The following is a 17,271-nucleotide window of genomic DNA, read 5'->3' on the forward strand; positions in this document are numbered from 1 at the left end:
CAAAGCCAAACAACTTCAAGTAGGAAGACTTTTGTGCCATGGAAGTAAGGCATTTTGATGTTGTCTTGTTCATTTTGACAAACAAAATTTAATTATGTATATTTTGGTGCTGTTTTTGGTTGAAATCAAACTCAATTTTGCGTGTAACCAAACAAAACTGAAATGATTATGTTGAAATGAAGTCCTCTTTTTTATCAGTTTTGTTGTTGCCTTTTTATTTGTAGTTGAACATATTTTTGAAGTTTCTCAAATGGTTGCCACAATAATATAGACAAGAGAACCAAATACATTAACAACTTGTTCAAATCATAACTATTTCAACTATAAAGACCAACAATAACTTGAGCATTCAACAACTTCCATCCTTCAAGTTACACACACCTACAACTAGCAAGATCAAGACAATTAGCTTAGCTTCTAGTTACACACACCTACGACTTCAAAAACTTGAAAGTAACTAAAGATGTCTATGGCAATTTTGGTTGCACACACCTACAACTTCCATCCTTCACATTCTTGGTTAGACTTAAAAATAGAAAACACACAATAATAATCAAGACAATTAGCTTCAAGTTACAACATTTGCTCTTCTTTTTCTCCTTCGTCACGACTTGGTTACTTTCAACACGACTTTCATAAGATGCCAATACTTCTTCCAACTCCTTAATTCTCTTTGCTAAACTCGAAATTACGTACTTGGATCGTATATCAACATCTTCACGATCCCTCCATCTAAAGAAGTTGCACGCATCCTCCTAAAATACGACAAAAACAATTAAAGAAGAATACGTAAACAAAAGATCTCCATAAAAGAATTAGGAAACATACACGATAGCGTGGACAAGACCAAAATCTTCGAGCTGGATTATGCTCCGACCATGAAGTTTGCATTGATAGTAAGTCACCATGTTTGCATCGCAATTTCACTCGCAACATCGGATCATTCTCATCATTACAAATACGATTCAACATTGCATTTGACATTTTCAATCAAAACCTAATCACAAAATTCAGAAGAAACTAAACCATAAAAAACTTTAAATTAACGTTTTATACTGGAAATTAAAAGATAAAACTAATTCCTACCTTATTTTCTTGGGAAAGATGATGAAGTCGTCAAACAGAGAGAACCAACGTTGATTTTGCTATGGAAAAAACCATGAAATTGAAAAATTAGGGCTACCAATGGCTATTTTGGGTTTAAAATTGGGGAAGATGACATAAATTGAATAAATAATTAATAATAAAGAAAGAAAATGACACGTGGCACTTTTAAACTGGTCCATGGCAGTGAAAACACTGAATGACGCGCCTCATGTGCGTGGTAAGAACCCAGACGAGGGAATGGGTCAAAATGGCCCATTTACAACGATATTAAATAGTTTTGTGAGGTGATAGGACACTTTGAAAGTTAAGATGTCTTTATGCAAATATGGGACAACTTTAATTGTGTCTTTATTTCTTTTCTCTACTATGTAATTATTACTTTCACGATATATGTATGTTTGTTGTATTACGTACGAAAATATTTGGAGAAGACAAGTGGCCGACAATTAGGTGGGTATATGTGATGAAAAAGGGACCCCGCAATGTGTGAATTTAAGTTTTATTTGGTACTTGGGATAACAATTTCTAAATTCGCATTTAGTTTTGAGTATTAATCGAGATTATTTTATTTTAATATTTATAATAGAATGGCGAGATTGGTTATTCCGTATAAAATATAAGAAAATTACTAGTTCTATGATATATCCTTGTCTCTCTCATGATCTCATCTCGCATATCAAACTATCGCTATAGTAGTGTCGGGGTGTTCAGTTGGACATACTTTGTAAAAAAAATTACAATATATATATTGGTAAAATTTTATTGTATATTGATATATATATATATATATATATATATGTGTGTGTGTTATTTTGGACACCCTTACAACCAATAGATTCCGGCAGCGCAATGACAATGCATTGCTCAAAACTTACACGATGCCCAGATTTGAATTTATGTGTCCACACATTTTTGAAACCTAAAAAAAATAAATTGAATTTACTATCTAAAGTTTGAACACCCTTCTTGAAATTTTTAGCTATGTCACTGATCCTATGATACTAGATAATTCATAAAAAAATAAAAATAACATGATCGATCCTATATTAGTTTTTGTCGAATGCACAAGTCTGTATCAAGAGTGGGCTTCCTTAGTCTAATCATAGCATACATTGGATTCGAGACATCCACATCTCTAAATTGGTTTAGAATTTCATTAACTATATATTTTTGTAAAAAATCAAATGCTTGCAATGAAAGAGATAACAACTCCAGTTTTGTATTTTATGGATGGATCCATCAAGGATCTTATCAGCTTCCAAATATATCTCTTTATAATAAGTACTCTAATACTTATTTTTTATGAGAGTTTTGTTTTCTTTTTTTTAGCATGTGCTCAACATTTTTTTATCATCTTGATAAGATGTGAACATTTGACCAACCATATAATTTTGAGGAGTTTCTTTCAATGACTCTTGAATTGCTAGTTTTTCAGCAGTTTTGGCCATCTCTAATGCACCAAACATTTGACGTTTAAAAATGACGTTGCGAATTTTGAATTATTGTAATTAGTTCCCCAATCTATCTATCGTGAAATTAATTTTCTTTCATTAACTAAATTCTTAAAAAAGAAACTCATGAACAAATAGTTAGCGCCTTGGATAGATACTTTGCAAATAAATGGAGAAAACATTTGGGCCTGTGGTGTTTGGCCCAATAGGTTCTTACCAATTTCACATTTGCACTTTTTACCCTACATGAGTTTTTATGTTAGGACATGACTTCAAAACTAATGCCCCATCATGCATAGGTTTGATAGTTAGCTAGAAAGAAATTAAAGATCAATCCACTTAAAGAACAACAATTAAAAATCAGTCCATTTGAAGGGGAAAACATGCAATCTTACCATTTCATAATCATGTGGCGTAGGTCATGGGAGATTGCACAAATAACCGATTTCAAGATCCCTATTTAAAGAATAGTTAAGATTGATGGAAAAAAAGGTTAATCATCTTAGAATTACCTTTAACTATCTAGTAGTTGAATCGTAAATTTAAAGTTTCAAACTTCAGGTTTGAAATGAAACTTTGCCAAATCCTAAATTTAAGACATTGAATTCAATTCAACTCAAACATTTGGTATGAAAGTCTAACTTCATATTTGAGGGTTTGAGTTGACTTGAATGATTGAAGTTCAGCCACATATATATAGTTGAAGTAAGAAGTTCAACCATTTTTGCTTTACTTCAATAAATCTGAGATTGAAATTCAATCGTTTTTTTTTCTAGTTCCGATTAAATTTTTTAGTTGAACTTTAGTCATATGTATCTTTAGTTCAGCCATGTTTACCTGCTTTTAACCATTTCTATTCAGAGTTTATTTACATATAGATGAAGTTCAAATAAAAATGATTGAAATTCAACCATTTTTGCCTAAAATTTTACTCATGTAATTTTATTTTATTTTTTTGTATGAAGTTTAGTTTTATCAAACCTAACTTCAGACGTCACATATTCAAAATGGATACAAATAAAATAAGGAAAAATTACTGAAATACACAACACTTCTTTACCTATTTTCAATATTTCCCTACTCTTTTACTAAAATACAAAAATCCCTTATTTCCCCCCAATTCAACTTAACCGGATACTTAATTAGATAAAGTATCCGTCCGTTATTAATTAAAGTATCTGTGCTGCTATATTATGCATCCGCCCATTAATTTAAGTATCCGCCCGTTATAAATTAAAGTGTCCGCACTATTAATTAAAGTATCCGCGCTACTATATTATGTATCCGAAAAACATTAAAAAAGGGATTTTTGGTAATTAATAAAAGAGTAGGGAAAGGAAGTAATTTCTTTCTTATACTATGTCATTTGCCTAATTTTTACATAAAATTAAGGTATCAAAACGGCCTGCCCATGGAATAGTTTGACCTTATGGACTCCTATTCCAATTTCCAAAGGCCCAATAATAAAAATTTGTCTCCAGCAACCCAAATTGAAATCCAAAACCCTATTAAAACCTTCGTCAGCTCAACCTCTTCGCTCCTCTGAATATTTCCGGTGAAATTCTCGCCGTCACTTTCGCCGGCGTAATTGATATGTAAGTTTCATTCTCTATTTGTCACTTTCTCTGTATTTATTTCGCTCTCTCGCCAAATTTTAAATCTTTCATGAGATCAAAACCTTAACTTTTTCCTGGAATTTTAATGTTAAAACTGAAATTTTACTGTTAATAGACTAATGTGTTCCCCAGGTGATGATGACTTTAAAGATTGGCTGGTGTGTACTTTAGTAGTATTGAGCTCATGTCTACATAAAAAAATGCATTTTTTGTTGGTAAAATTACGTGATAGAGGAAGACTGTAGTGGGCTTGAAAGCGCAGCATGGTTTCTAACTTCGCTTATTGCTTCTCTCAGAGATAGTGTTGCTGATTATGGCGGATGAGGTGCCACAGCCTCTGAATTATATACCAGAAGTGATTCTGAAGAAGAGGAAGAACAATGAAGAATGGGCAATCAGAAGAAAACTCCAACTGGAACAGAAAGTCAGAAAGCTCAAATCTGATAGTTTTGTCATCAAGAAGCCCGAGCAGTTTATTCGAGAGTATAGAGATAAGGTATTTGATTAACTAAAGTTGTTGTTTAAATTGCATCAATGGTTACTTTGTTCGAGTGTATGATCTTTCTTCGCATTTTTTTTATAGTATAAAAGGTGAATTTTGAATTTCTAATAAGTCCTATTCCTTCTGAGGACACTGGTTAATTCTTCTTAGAAAAATTGGTCATGTGCTATCCCTAGCTATTGTCTTCAACTTCTTTTTCCTTTTTTTTTTTCTATCCAATTAGCTTCAGCATTTGCTGTCCCTTCTCAATGAGTGTATATTTTATTTGTTCTCTATCCCCATTTGATTCCTTTTTCGGGTATTCTGCTATAGTTAAATGACATCGATAAGTCATTTGATGCATATGCTTTAGGTATTATATATACTTTAGTTAACCTATCCTTAATTTGGTGTCTGTGGCAAAGACTAATCTCCAAGAGTGTAGACTAGTTGTCAATGAAGTGAGCAAGAGCCATGAGGCTTCAAGTTCAAATCTTAGTGGAGTCAAAAGATACTAGATGAGTTTTTCTCATCTGCACAAAGCCTTGGTCACCAGAGTTATGCGGTACCTTATGCTGGTGAGATGTAGCAGGTACCAGCCCAAACGCCACTGTCATTAAAAAAATACTAATCTCAACTTGCCTTTCTATTTGACTGTGACTATTCAGCAAGTAATGTGAGTTGGGCTGGCAAAAACCTCTCTGTTGATATTGATATTCTACATTCCGAATCAATAAGACACAACAATATCTGTGCTTCTATATAGTACAAGATTGTCCTTGGCAAGTTGTAAAATATAGAAGCAAAACATAAAACCTTCTTGGAGCAAACAAAGATGCTATAAGCAACACATAGTCTTTTAAGTGTGAAGTTTGAGGAGCATGAGTGAACGAACCTTTTCTTATGGGCTACAGACAAATCTCTCCAATTTTGTGGGGGCATATACTAGTGAGGAAAAGTAAATGTGTTGTACCCATCAGTGAAATAAACTCTCAAACAACAAGTTTTTAGGATATTATTGCTATATTTGAGCACAAAGTTTGCATGTGGCTAGTGGCTACTAAATTTCACTTTTCAAAAGACAAAAAGGTCCTGCCTTAGTTTATATCTAATCAAATTGCCTCTTACTAAACAAAATTGAACATTCTGAATGACACCAACATTGTATTGTTGCGTTTCAAGCCCAAGTCATGAAGATTGTTTGTTGTATATTGTACTTCAATCGTGTGTAGATTGCCTACGATCTTCTTATTTGCTTTGTTTCATTCAGGAAATGGACCTTGTGCAAATGAAACAAAGGGGAAAAAGAAGAGCCAAGGGAGCACTGACTACGTCAGATTCCAAACTTCTATTTGTGATACGCATTGGAGGGTAAGTTCATTATTTTGTTATCACAGTTATACTCTTTTGGCTGGTTTGGCCTTCCTTAGGGTCCTAATATTTGTGATTCACTGCAGGAAAAGTGATATGCATCCAAGAACAAGGAAGGCTTTATACTCTTTGCGGTTGCGAAAAATCTTCAGTGGGGTCTTTGTAAAGGCAAATGAAAGAACAGTGGAGATTCTACAAAAGGTGGAGCCTTTTGTCACATATGGGTACGTATACTTAATTTATGATTGCTGCAATGGTGTTCGCTCAGTTCATCTCCTTACTGGATATCCTTGAATTACACTTGCCTCTTATCAATTAATACCAGACCTTATGCTTGCTGGGAGGGATGACCTTTTCAACGTTTTTTCCGAATTTCACCTTGGTCACATTTACTACTTCATGTAACTTGATGATCTGCACCAGTAACTAAGTAGGGACCAGAACATAAGTTCAATTTATTTCCAAAAAATGCCCCCTCCATCTTCTGAAGGGGCTAATCACGTGGTTTATGTTGCATGATTTAGGCTCCACTCGAAAGTCTTTAACGTATATCTCTCTCTTAAGCATTGGGTTATGGTTTTTAATTCTCTGTGGTTAAAATGCATATTGCTTAGTATAATACATATCCTAATTGGAAACCCATGCGTGCCGTGCTAGCATTAGTTGTTAACGAGCAAATTTCTAGTAAATACTGTGAATACAAGGTGGAACAAATACAAGAAGTGCCAATTTTAATGATTAAATAAAATAAAATTATTTTTCCATAGAGGAAGATGCTGTGGGAACTATAATCTTATGTTTCTGTAATTCATGCTATTGTTGTGAGTACCATCTTTTTTGAGGAAGACATTAAATTACCTCTTATCATTTCTTATTTTCTCATGGCCAACTATCCTAACTTCTATCCAGGTTAGAGCAGTCTTTACCTTGATTGGATTTTCTAACTAGTTATTCAGCTTTTGTATAGCTGTTTTCCCTATTCATTATCCCCATCTGTCTTCAATTTATGTGAATCTGTTTCCTTTTTAGTCGGTTTAAAAAAAGGAAGGCACCTTTCTAAATTTGGAAGCAATTTAATTTGAACTTCCCATTTTATCATTAATGAGAATCTTTTATAACCACACAGTTGTTATGATACATTTAAGACCACAAGTTTCAAACGTTTTATAACCGCACAAATGTTATGACATGTTTAAGATCACAAGGTCCAAAAGTCTACATTTCTTTCTTAACCTCCAAGTCTAGTAAAGAAGATACACCTAATTTGAAACAGATGGATAGTTATTTGTTCACGAGTATATGGTGGTTTTCCCCATTAAAAGAAGTAAAAGGTTCTATCTTCAGTTTCTCTTTTTGATAGTCAAAGTTCTCCATGTAAAAGGGGAACATCAGAGTTTTGATCTCTTTAACCCATTGTATATCTGATCGAACACCACTACTTCATTTGGAGGTTGGGCGTTCTACTTTCCTATCATCTCTAAATGGATGTTCGTCTTCCAGTCATGAGTTCTTGAAATTATGACATAAACAAGAAAGTTCTGCCATGCCATGTATTATGTAGCCGTAGGAGTCACATTCGTCCACCTTTACACTGGCTAAAGGGAACTACTTTATACTTATAATGATGTGTAGTTTGTTTGTCGGGAACAACCTCTCTACCTTCAGTAGGGATAAGGTTGCGTACACACCACCCTCCCCAGGGCTCAATTGTGGGGTTACACTGGGTATGTTGTTGTTGTTACGATGTGTGGTTTGATGAGGACATTCAATTTGGATTAGTAGGAATTAGAGGCAGGACATACTGATCCTTATGATGCAAAACTAACGCATGTGATGCCAAACCGCCTTACCAACAATGTGCTTTTTTCTTTGAAGCTACCCCAATCTGAAGAGCGTGAAAGATCTGATTTACAAGAAAGGTTCTGGAAAAACCGACAATCAGAGGGTGCCTTTGACTAGCAATGACATTGTTGAACAGGTGCCTTTGTTTCCATTTTTTTTACCATCACATAACTACAATAGTTGAATTCACCACTCTTTGTTTTGTGAGCATTCCTGCATTGTCTCAACTACTTATTTTGGCAGACACTGGGCCAGTATGGCATTATATGCTTAGAGGACGTTGTGAGAGAGATTGCTAGTGTTGGTCCACACTTCAAGGAGGTCACTAGCTTTCTATGCCCCTTTGCTCTCATCAAGCCAGAGAAAGCTTTGCAGGGTAAGAAGAAACGATACAATGATGGTGGCGATTCAGGAAATCGTGAGGATCACATCAATGAGTTGATCTCTAAGATGAATTAGCATAGACACCCGGGTTTCCAGATCAAAGTTTTGTTGAGTGTTATAATATAGTTTTGGTATGTGTTATTGTAAAAGATGGAGCACTTTAATCACTATCCTAGGTGCTGTTCCTTTTCCTCCGCCCATTCATGTCATGTATCTCACAAGCTTAGTAATTGATTGCTGCTTATTTCTGTCTCAAGCCATTAAAAGGTATCATTGTATCTTCTTTCCGCTACTTAATCAGGTATTTTCATACTGCTGAAGTTAAAACGCCAAAAATGTACCTACTACATTATTATCAATGAAAAAAGAGCAGTTAAAAAATAATGGAGGATTCGGAAGATGAGGTTTCTCTTATAATTGTTGGGGAAAAGTTAATTTATATGTGCGAGTCCTTTTTTCCAACATGTGTTTGAATATTTAACCTTGAGGTGATTTGGCTGATGGCAGCGCATATGCCCCTCGTTGAGTCACTTGCTATTCAGCTCGTGGGGTTAGGAGAGGGAAGAATGTATGTAAACCTTATTCTTACTTTGTGACGAGATGAAGAGGATATTTCTGAAAGATCCTAATCAAGTAGGCACATAATAAGGCAGTTTGAACAAGACAGCTCAGAGGTAAAACTAGGCAAATCAAATAATAGAGGAACATAACATATCATACTAAGCAAAATGAAGCAATAAACGAAGCACAAGAAACTACACTATCTACCAACCAAGCTCTACCCCGTAAGAGAGGCAAGACAACACTCAACTACCTTATAATCTTCAATATTGTGGTGGTGCTGGTTGTGCTATTGAAAGATAAGGATGCAATAACCTGCCATTATTAGCTCAAACCAGAAAAGCATGTCAAGAGTTCGTTAGTGTTACACAGGTAGAATTCCAAAGGGAGGTATTAAATTTTCATCCAACAACATAAACCAGCAACAACTGCGCTTGAATTTGTATGTCCTGCTTCAAACATCATAGAGATAGGTCCAAAGATTCATGAACTAGAAGTCTATAAAGTAATCATCATTGACAACAAAATGTCAAACTGCAAGTTTGTCAAATGATGCTATCACTGCATAGGCACACAAACAAAGCTAAAATGCAACAGATATATTCCTCCTTGTTTATGCTAGGATTACCATGATATCAGAACAGATATCTAAAGTTTTTTTTTGAGATAAGGGTAAAGAACAAATATCTAAAGTTAACCAAGCCCACCTCAGTCCTCCGTCCCAGTATCATTTGTTTTCGACTCCAATGAACTGAATATCACAACAACATTGAACCAGTTCTCTATGTAGAATATTCGGTCCTGGTATTCTCTTTTGTCACATAACCTACCTCAGATAAAGAAAAATGTCTAGCAACAGTATAGCATGAATGCAGGACATAGACTGAATGCAGGACAATAAGAATGAACCTTAACCATATTAAAGACAGTAAGAGCTTTAATGGATGCAGCAACTGAAACAACAATGCCACGCGAATGTAGTTTTCTAGTAACACTTGAATTTAGCCAAAAGAAGGGTGATATCATAAATGAAGAGCAAACTCTCTTATCAGAAGTTTACATAGTGCGGCATCATAAGCACACACAAACACTAAGAGATCTATCTTTCTGTAGTTCACACATTTTTATTTTTTTTCCATATTTCTGTTCTTCAATGGACTCCATTCTCAACAACACCTAGACCATACAAGACACCGGCATACTTCTCAAGTGAGCCAATAAAGAAATTCTCTTTCAACTTCCTAAAAGTACAAGCTGTGAGCAAGCTATCCGAACCGGCCTGATGGCAGACACCAACTCTCTCAACCTCCAACAACTCCGCAAGCTTGTTCAATCCACCATGAAGGCTGTTGCAGAACTTCATCAAATGCTTAACATCATAAAGCACAGGGAAGTACATGTTGATCAGATTGAAGAAACCTTCCTGAGTTTCAGGCAAGTCCTGGCATGTCAAGATCTTCAACAAGTACCCAAAATCATAACCACTATGAAATGTAACCCAATACACATTATCATTCAGCACAATCCCTGAAGACATCAAAATCTCACCAAACCGCTTAGCATCAATCCCATTTTCTATATTCTTCTTGAAATCAATACCACTCTGCCTCAACAGTTCAATCGAGTCGTTAGCATAAACATCCTCATTCGGATTAAAATCACAGAAATTAAACTGCCAAATGCAGTACTTATCAGTTCCACACTTGGGCAAATTCCCATTTTCATCAGAAAACGTTAAACCCAACTGAATCAACTTCAACAAATCCACGTTATCCTTCAAGGTCTGGTAATGATAATCATTACTATTCTTAAAATTCCCAACCGGACGAAGAACAACTCCAGGAAACTCCGTATCCATAGCTATAAACGGATAATCATCAACGATTTCTCGAATCAAATCAAACTCTTCTTCCAGATTATCATTCCAAACTTCTCGAATGTGAATCGAGTCGCTTTTAGGCAAAAGCGACATGTCCCAGAAAAAACTTCTTCACCAAATCTCAAATCCTTTCTTGATAATCGTTAAATCCAAAACCAGATCTACAAAAAAAAGTTGAAAAAGAACCAAACTTTATCAACAAATGAAACAAAAACAGAAACCCCACATAAGATAAACCAATTATTTTCAAATCTTACCTTGTAATACATAAAGATTTGAACTTTCCAACATAAATCGATGATAAATAACTGGGAATTTCTAAACTTATGAAGACGATTTATGTAAGGCGGTGAATAAGGATAAGAACAAGAGATCTTTGTTTATATATATATATATATTCTTTTTTTGTTGAGCTTGTTCTAGATTGGGTACTGTTTGGCGTAAGGTGATAGGTTGGGTAGGGTGTCCACCTCCTTCACAATCACAACTCCAAATCTCTGATTATAAATTCCAAAGACTTCTTATAATCTGAAATGGTTTTGTTATCTTTTCCATTTTTTCTGCATAAACAAAAGGCAACAACTTGATACAGAAGAAGACGAAGTAAATTCCCTTTTAATTAAATTGCAAAAAATTATTATTTTTTAATTAATTTAATAATGGGGGACCAACTTTTTGTCGGTTGGTGTTTAATATTAAATATTAAATGGGTTTTTAAGATATTTCTTTTTTGGCTGAAGGGTTTTGGACTTTTGGTTGTTTTTTTTCGTTTTTTTTGTTTTTTTGGTTGATGAATGTGAGAAAAGTGGGTTTATATAGGAGGGATGTGGTGAAAGGAATCGAAATGTGGGTTTGAGTAAAAGAATAAAAAGGCTTATTTTAATAACCACAAAATAGATCAAAACTTAAAAATAGTAAAAAGAAAATTTGGTGTAAAGCTATAGCCATCATAGTCGATGTGATTAATGGAAATGGGCGTGTTGAATCTTTAGCCACATATGATCTTTGCTCTTTTATTTTAGATATCATCTATTATTATTTTTTTGCCTCCATCTTCGGAGTATCTCTGATTAAATTTGGATCGCACATGGCTCATTTAAATGTGGTGCTTCCAAGACAATTTTCTCCACATTTAGTCTTGAATTCGAAATCTCTAATTAGGAGTAGAGCAATTCCACCATTGCAGCACAAATCATATTAGATCTATTATTGACCAAGAAATTTTTTGCCATGTTGTAGAGAAGAATTTTAAATGTCTACCACCAGGGATGACTCAGTGCCTTAAAAAATGAGGGTCCCAATTTTTAGTAATAATAAAATTAATATAAGTCTTTTTTAACAAACACAATAATATACTATATTTTTTAATTATTTTTTTTAAGTTTATTTCGAAACATTAAAGAATGTTTCCTTTTCTGGGTCAATTTTAAAAATTAACTTCCACATGATATGTTTAAGACTACAAGATTAAAAAATATTGTGGTATATATATCTTTAGTTTAAGAACATAGAAAAAATAATTCAAAAAATATTAAAAAGAAAGAAATAGCTTTAAATATCAAAATTGAAAATAAAAAACTAGTTAAAAGTTAGATGTTTGGCTTTAGGCCACTAATTAGCTTGAGCCACCACTGTCTTACAACTCTTTAACATACAAGATACCGACATGAAAGAGTTAATAGTATTATTTGAATATATTAAGTTTATGAATTTTAAAATAACCTGCCACCAACGGTTGATATAGTATATACTATAATACTTGTATATTATAACACGTTATAAAAAGCAGTTAAAATCAAGTGTGGAGTGTTCGTGTGATTGGTAAAGACCAAACATTATAGTATAAGATCTTGACAACCTTCATTTGGGAAATTTTGTCCCTCGTATTTTAGTTTTTGAAATTTTCATCATCCTTCATTTGGGAAAATTTGTCCCTCATATTTTAGTTTCTGAATTTTTCAGATTGATATTCGTGGTAAGACTCAATTAATTTGGATATGCCCTAAATACACAAAATCTCTTTTCCTTAATAAAAAATGACTACGAGTATATGTATTTTTTCTCGCTTGTTATGTTTTTTTCATTTGGTTGCAAAAGTAGTTCTTTTTCAATTATGAGACTTCAAAGTAGGATAAATGTTTAATTTTCAACTCTCATCATATTAGATTTTAGTTTAACACTAGACAATTAGCGCAATTATATACTGGTAAGTGCTAACAAATACTTTCAGAGGCAACACAACTACAGTACTCAGGCCATTCCAATATGTGATGAAAAGCAAAAAGATGTTGGATTAGATCCAGAGAGCTCGTAATAGGCAAACATCAACAAACACTTTACTTGCGCCCAACAACTGGCTGGTAACTCCTTGTGTCACCAACCAAATAGTATCTCGATGCTTCTCTCTTACACCACATACCTATAGGAATGTACAAATGTAGCATACAATACTTAATTGAAATGACAACTCTTAATTCCGCGAAGATCTTGAGCTCACCTCTTGCTGACCTCCAGCAATTCAAGGGTATTTCTTGTCAACATGTTAAAGCCTGATCCTTTGGTCTTGCCAGCCTCCAAGTTTTCTCGCTTCTCTCAATCTTAAGTCTAACAACACGAGAAAGAAAGATAGAAATGGATTTACTGACTCATGAAATGACAACTCTTAATTCCGCGAAGATCTTGAGCTCACCTCTTGTTGACCTCAACAATTCAGGTGTATTTCTTGTCAACGTGTTGAAGCCTGATCCTTTGGTCTTGCCAGCCTCCAAGTTTTCTCGCTTCTCTCAATCTCAAGTCTAACAACACAAGAAATAAATATAGAGTTAGATTTACTGACTCATGGCGATCTAAAGATCAACAAGAATGCTGAATTTCTAACGAATTAGGACAACCCCAACCTCATCACCGAAGCAACTTGTTAAATTGGCCTAACTCACACCCTAAAGGCTAGCTCATGATAGGAGGTTTGTCCATATAAGGACACCAAATTCCTATCCCTCTATCGATGTGAGACATCTTAACACTCCCCCGCACGCCCAGACCTCAACTGGAGCGTGAACACTTCTAAATGGGGGCCCATCATCGGTGAACAACAAATTGGGAAGGGCCTGACTCTGATACCATGTTAAATTAGGTCTTGGGCCTAACTCACATCCCAAAAGCTAGCTCATGAGGGGAGATTTGTCCAAGTCCATATAAGGACACCAAATTCCCATCCCTCTACCGATGTGAGACATCTTAACAGTTAACACAACTTGTTATCTCCTGTATTCAGGTTAGTCAAAAATACAGAAACATAAAAAGATGAAATAGACAAAATGATTTTTAATCCGAGTCCACAGAAACCACTGTGTTTCCTTGAGAAATTTAATCCCCTCACTGTACCAAATGTTCGGTTCCTACCAAATGTAAGACTATCCAACTTCTTAAAAAGAAAAATCAGCTTTTTTTTGTAACTATAATAAGCCTGTTGACACCCAATTTTGGCCTAATATTTTCAAAAATTCGTAACTTTAAAGTTTTATTTATATAATGGTTCAAAATATTTTTTTTATAATTTTAAATAAGTTTGTCGATAACTATCTTTATTTATCAAAATGTAGGGTTTTTTATCAGTTAATTTTAAAATTACATTTTTACATGTCATTAGTACGTTCATTATATTTATTTTAATTCATTTTATTTGTTACATTTGTTAATATTGATATTTTGCATAATCTAAAAGTTCATTCAAATACAGATATTTTACTTGATCGATAATTTTGGGACTCAATCCCAAACCCACAATTGAGCCTATTTAACAATTATTTCCTATATAAGTTTTGATTAGGTTAAAAAATAGGGGGTGGTGGATAATATTTTTAGGTTTAGGACCTTCTCTTCCATCCTCATTTCCAGCCGCCCAAGGCTGAAGCCACCACCACCCACTGCCTCTCCTCTCCTTCGACCAAACAAGACCCATTTCATATTTTCGGCAAGCTTCCGATTTCTAGTGACTAACCACCAACAGAACAATGAACAAAACAACAACCAAAACACCATTGTTTCTACCGGAACCATCATCCAAACACCTCCAAACAACAGCTCTCATCTTCCCCACTAACACCCATGTTCTCTCTATTGCCAGATCCAAACACCAAAACATACAACAGAAAGCAAGCTACCACCATCCTACCACCATTTCCTTTCTCCTCTTCCTCGCTCCGGCGAACCATCCCGAAACCCCATTTTCATTATCCTCACGTTGAGCTCCAAGCTCCAATCTCTCCGGCGAACTCCCAATTTTTAGTGAGCCACCAAACGAACCAGACCACTAATAGCATCAGCGGCTAGCTCAAGCTCACTGGCAAGATAGAAACCATACCACCAACAAGCACCACCTCAAAGGAGCGGCTACGGCTTCGGTAAACAACAATCAGAAGTTTCAAAACTCTGGGATCGGTAACTTTTATCTCTTTTATTACTTTGTTTCTTTTTATTAAGGTTTGTGTTTACTGTTTTAGTGTTCATGAATGATGTTTGCATCCATCATTTTGTTTAGTTTATTTTGACTATTGTGATTAGCTATTCTTAATTAGTTTGTTTATCTGTGGCTAATATTCTTGATTAGTTTGTTTATTTGTGATTAATACTAAAGATATTATTAATTAATAATAGTTTGTTTTCTCTCAATTTCTTAGAATGACACAATGATAATTTTTAATTGTTAATTAAATGAAAGAGTGTTGGTTAGTGTGATTTTCTTTAACTTGTTGATTTATTTTACCGATATTATCATGTATTTGCTTTTTCTATTTATTTATTTATTTATTTATTATGATTATTATTATTATTATTAATAATATTATTAGTAGTAGTAGTAGTAATAGTATATTGTTTATATTGAATTATATATGCACATTGGGTTGCAGTTGTTTTTATATCAAAACTGGAAGAGTTCATATCCTAATAGAGATCTTTATTATGAAGACAAACTGCTACATTGCAATTACCTACACAACTTCTGAGGCAGCTGAGACAAAAGAGGATGTGAAATCAGAGACGAGAATGAGGGAAAAAAGAACGCCGTAATTTATCTCATGTGAATTGTCATGTAGGAGGAATGTATCTCACATGAATCATTATGTAGGACGAATTTATCTCACATGAATTGTCAGGTAGTATGAGTGCATCTCATGTGAATATAGGACGAGTGCAATTCATGTGAATTGTTATGTAAGACGAGTACGTATCTCACATGAATTGTCGTGTAGGATCAGTATCTCAGGTGAATTGTCATATAGGACGAGTGTAATTCACGTGAATTGATATATAAGACGAGTGTATATAACATGAATTGCCATGTAGGACCAGTATATCTCATGTGAATTGTCATGTAGGACGAATGTATCTCACATAAATTGTCACGTATGATGAATTTATCTCACATGAATTGTGATGTATGATGAGTATATCTCACATGAATTGTCTTGTAGGACGAGTGTAATTCACGTGAATTATCATGTATGATGAGTGTATCTCACATGAATTATCGTCTAGGACGACTCTATCTATCTGTTTAACTTTACACAAATTTAAATAGTTATTTTTACACATCTAAATTTGAATACATGACAACTAAAGTTAAGTTAAAAGACATGTTATGTACTATGACTTTTTAAGTACATTTAAAAATAAATATCTTTTTATTTCTTTCAGTTGTTTAATTTAATTTTAATTTTACATAAATAATTAAAATGATAAAATTTTAAAACATTTATTATAGATTTTGCATATATTTAATTTAGGATCATAAAATTTAATGAAATTTTCCTTTTTAAAATTTGGCCTAAGTCATATGCGGCCCCTTAAAGTTGTCCGCATATTTTCACTTAAACACCTCAAGTTATGTTTGTACCTATTGAACACTTAAATCTTAACAAATTTATACCTATTTGTACACAAAATAATAATCAATAAAAAGAAAAATATGCGTGCATCTCAATCGCTTATACATAACAAATGGACCACAAAAATGATGACACGTGGCAATTGAATTAATTTATTAATAACTCTATTTAGAAATAATTAAAAAGCAATTTTAAGAAAACAACATTATTTTTGAAATTAACCCACTCCACCCCACCCCACCCACCTTTCTTCTTCTTCTCCGTCGTAACTTATTTTCCTGTCCATTAATTTACGTCGTCCACCAGTAAACCATCACATTCACGCTGCTTCCTCTTCTTCTCCGTTCCCTTTTCAGGCTTCTGCGCCTCCATCCCTATCTTAATTCTTCTTCATCGAATTTAATCACTTTTATCGGCGTCAATAATATATCATTATTGTTCATCTAAGCTAACCCTTCATTTACATTTCATTCTAATAGCATTAAAACCTTCCACCCATTGTCTTCATCTTCTTTCCACTAGTAATCATTTATCGCAATATAAAAAAAAAAAGGATTTTTATGAAAAAATAGTCAATTGCTTCATTGAAATATTATAAATATTAGAGTTTTGCATAAATAATTGAGATTTTAATTAAATTATCATAGAAAAAAAAGAAAGAAAAAACACGAGAAGAATTGAAGAGGGTGAG

At 33.9% G+C, this 17,271-nt stretch overlaps 2 protein-coding genes across 2 annotated transcripts; one reads left to right on the forward strand and one right to left on the reverse strand.

Annotated features, from left to right (window-relative positions):
- The first annotated feature begins 4,120 nt into the window (after positions 1-4,120).
- LOC102577695 (putative 60S ribosomal protein L7-like protein) lies at positions 4,121-8,582 on the forward strand. The gene is given in 6 exon segments (NM_001287928.1): positions 4,121-4,153; positions 4,471-4,670; positions 5,926-6,026; positions 6,113-6,250; positions 7,902-8,004; positions 8,112-8,582. Coding segments are annotated over 5 exon segments (741 nt in total). The 5' UTR covers positions 4,121-4,153; positions 4,471-4,487; the 3' UTR covers positions 8,328-8,582.
- A 1,212-nt stretch (positions 8,583-9,794) lies between these two features.
- LOC102605889 (probable CCR4-associated factor 1 homolog 6) lies at positions 9,795-11,316 on the reverse strand. Its single transcript, XM_006356180.2, has 2 exons — positions 10,950-11,316; positions 9,795-10,853 (listed from the first exon to the last, which is right to left on the reverse strand). Exon 2 carries the CDS (start codon positions 10,783-10,785, stop codon positions 9,964-9,966), a length of 822 nt encoding a protein of 273 aa, XP_006356242.1. The 5' UTR covers positions 10,786-10,853; positions 10,950-11,316; the 3' UTR covers positions 9,795-9,963.
- Between the last annotated feature and the right edge of the window lie 5,955 nt (positions 11,317-17,271).

This window comes from Solanum tuberosum, unplaced genomic scaffold (genome assembly GCF_000226075.1).
Source record: "Solanum tuberosum cultivar DM 1-3 516 R44 unplaced genomic scaffold, SolTub_3.0 scf00215, whole genome shotgun sequence".
NCBI lineage: Eukaryota > Viridiplantae > Streptophyta > Magnoliopsida > Solanales > Solanaceae > Solanum > Solanum tuberosum.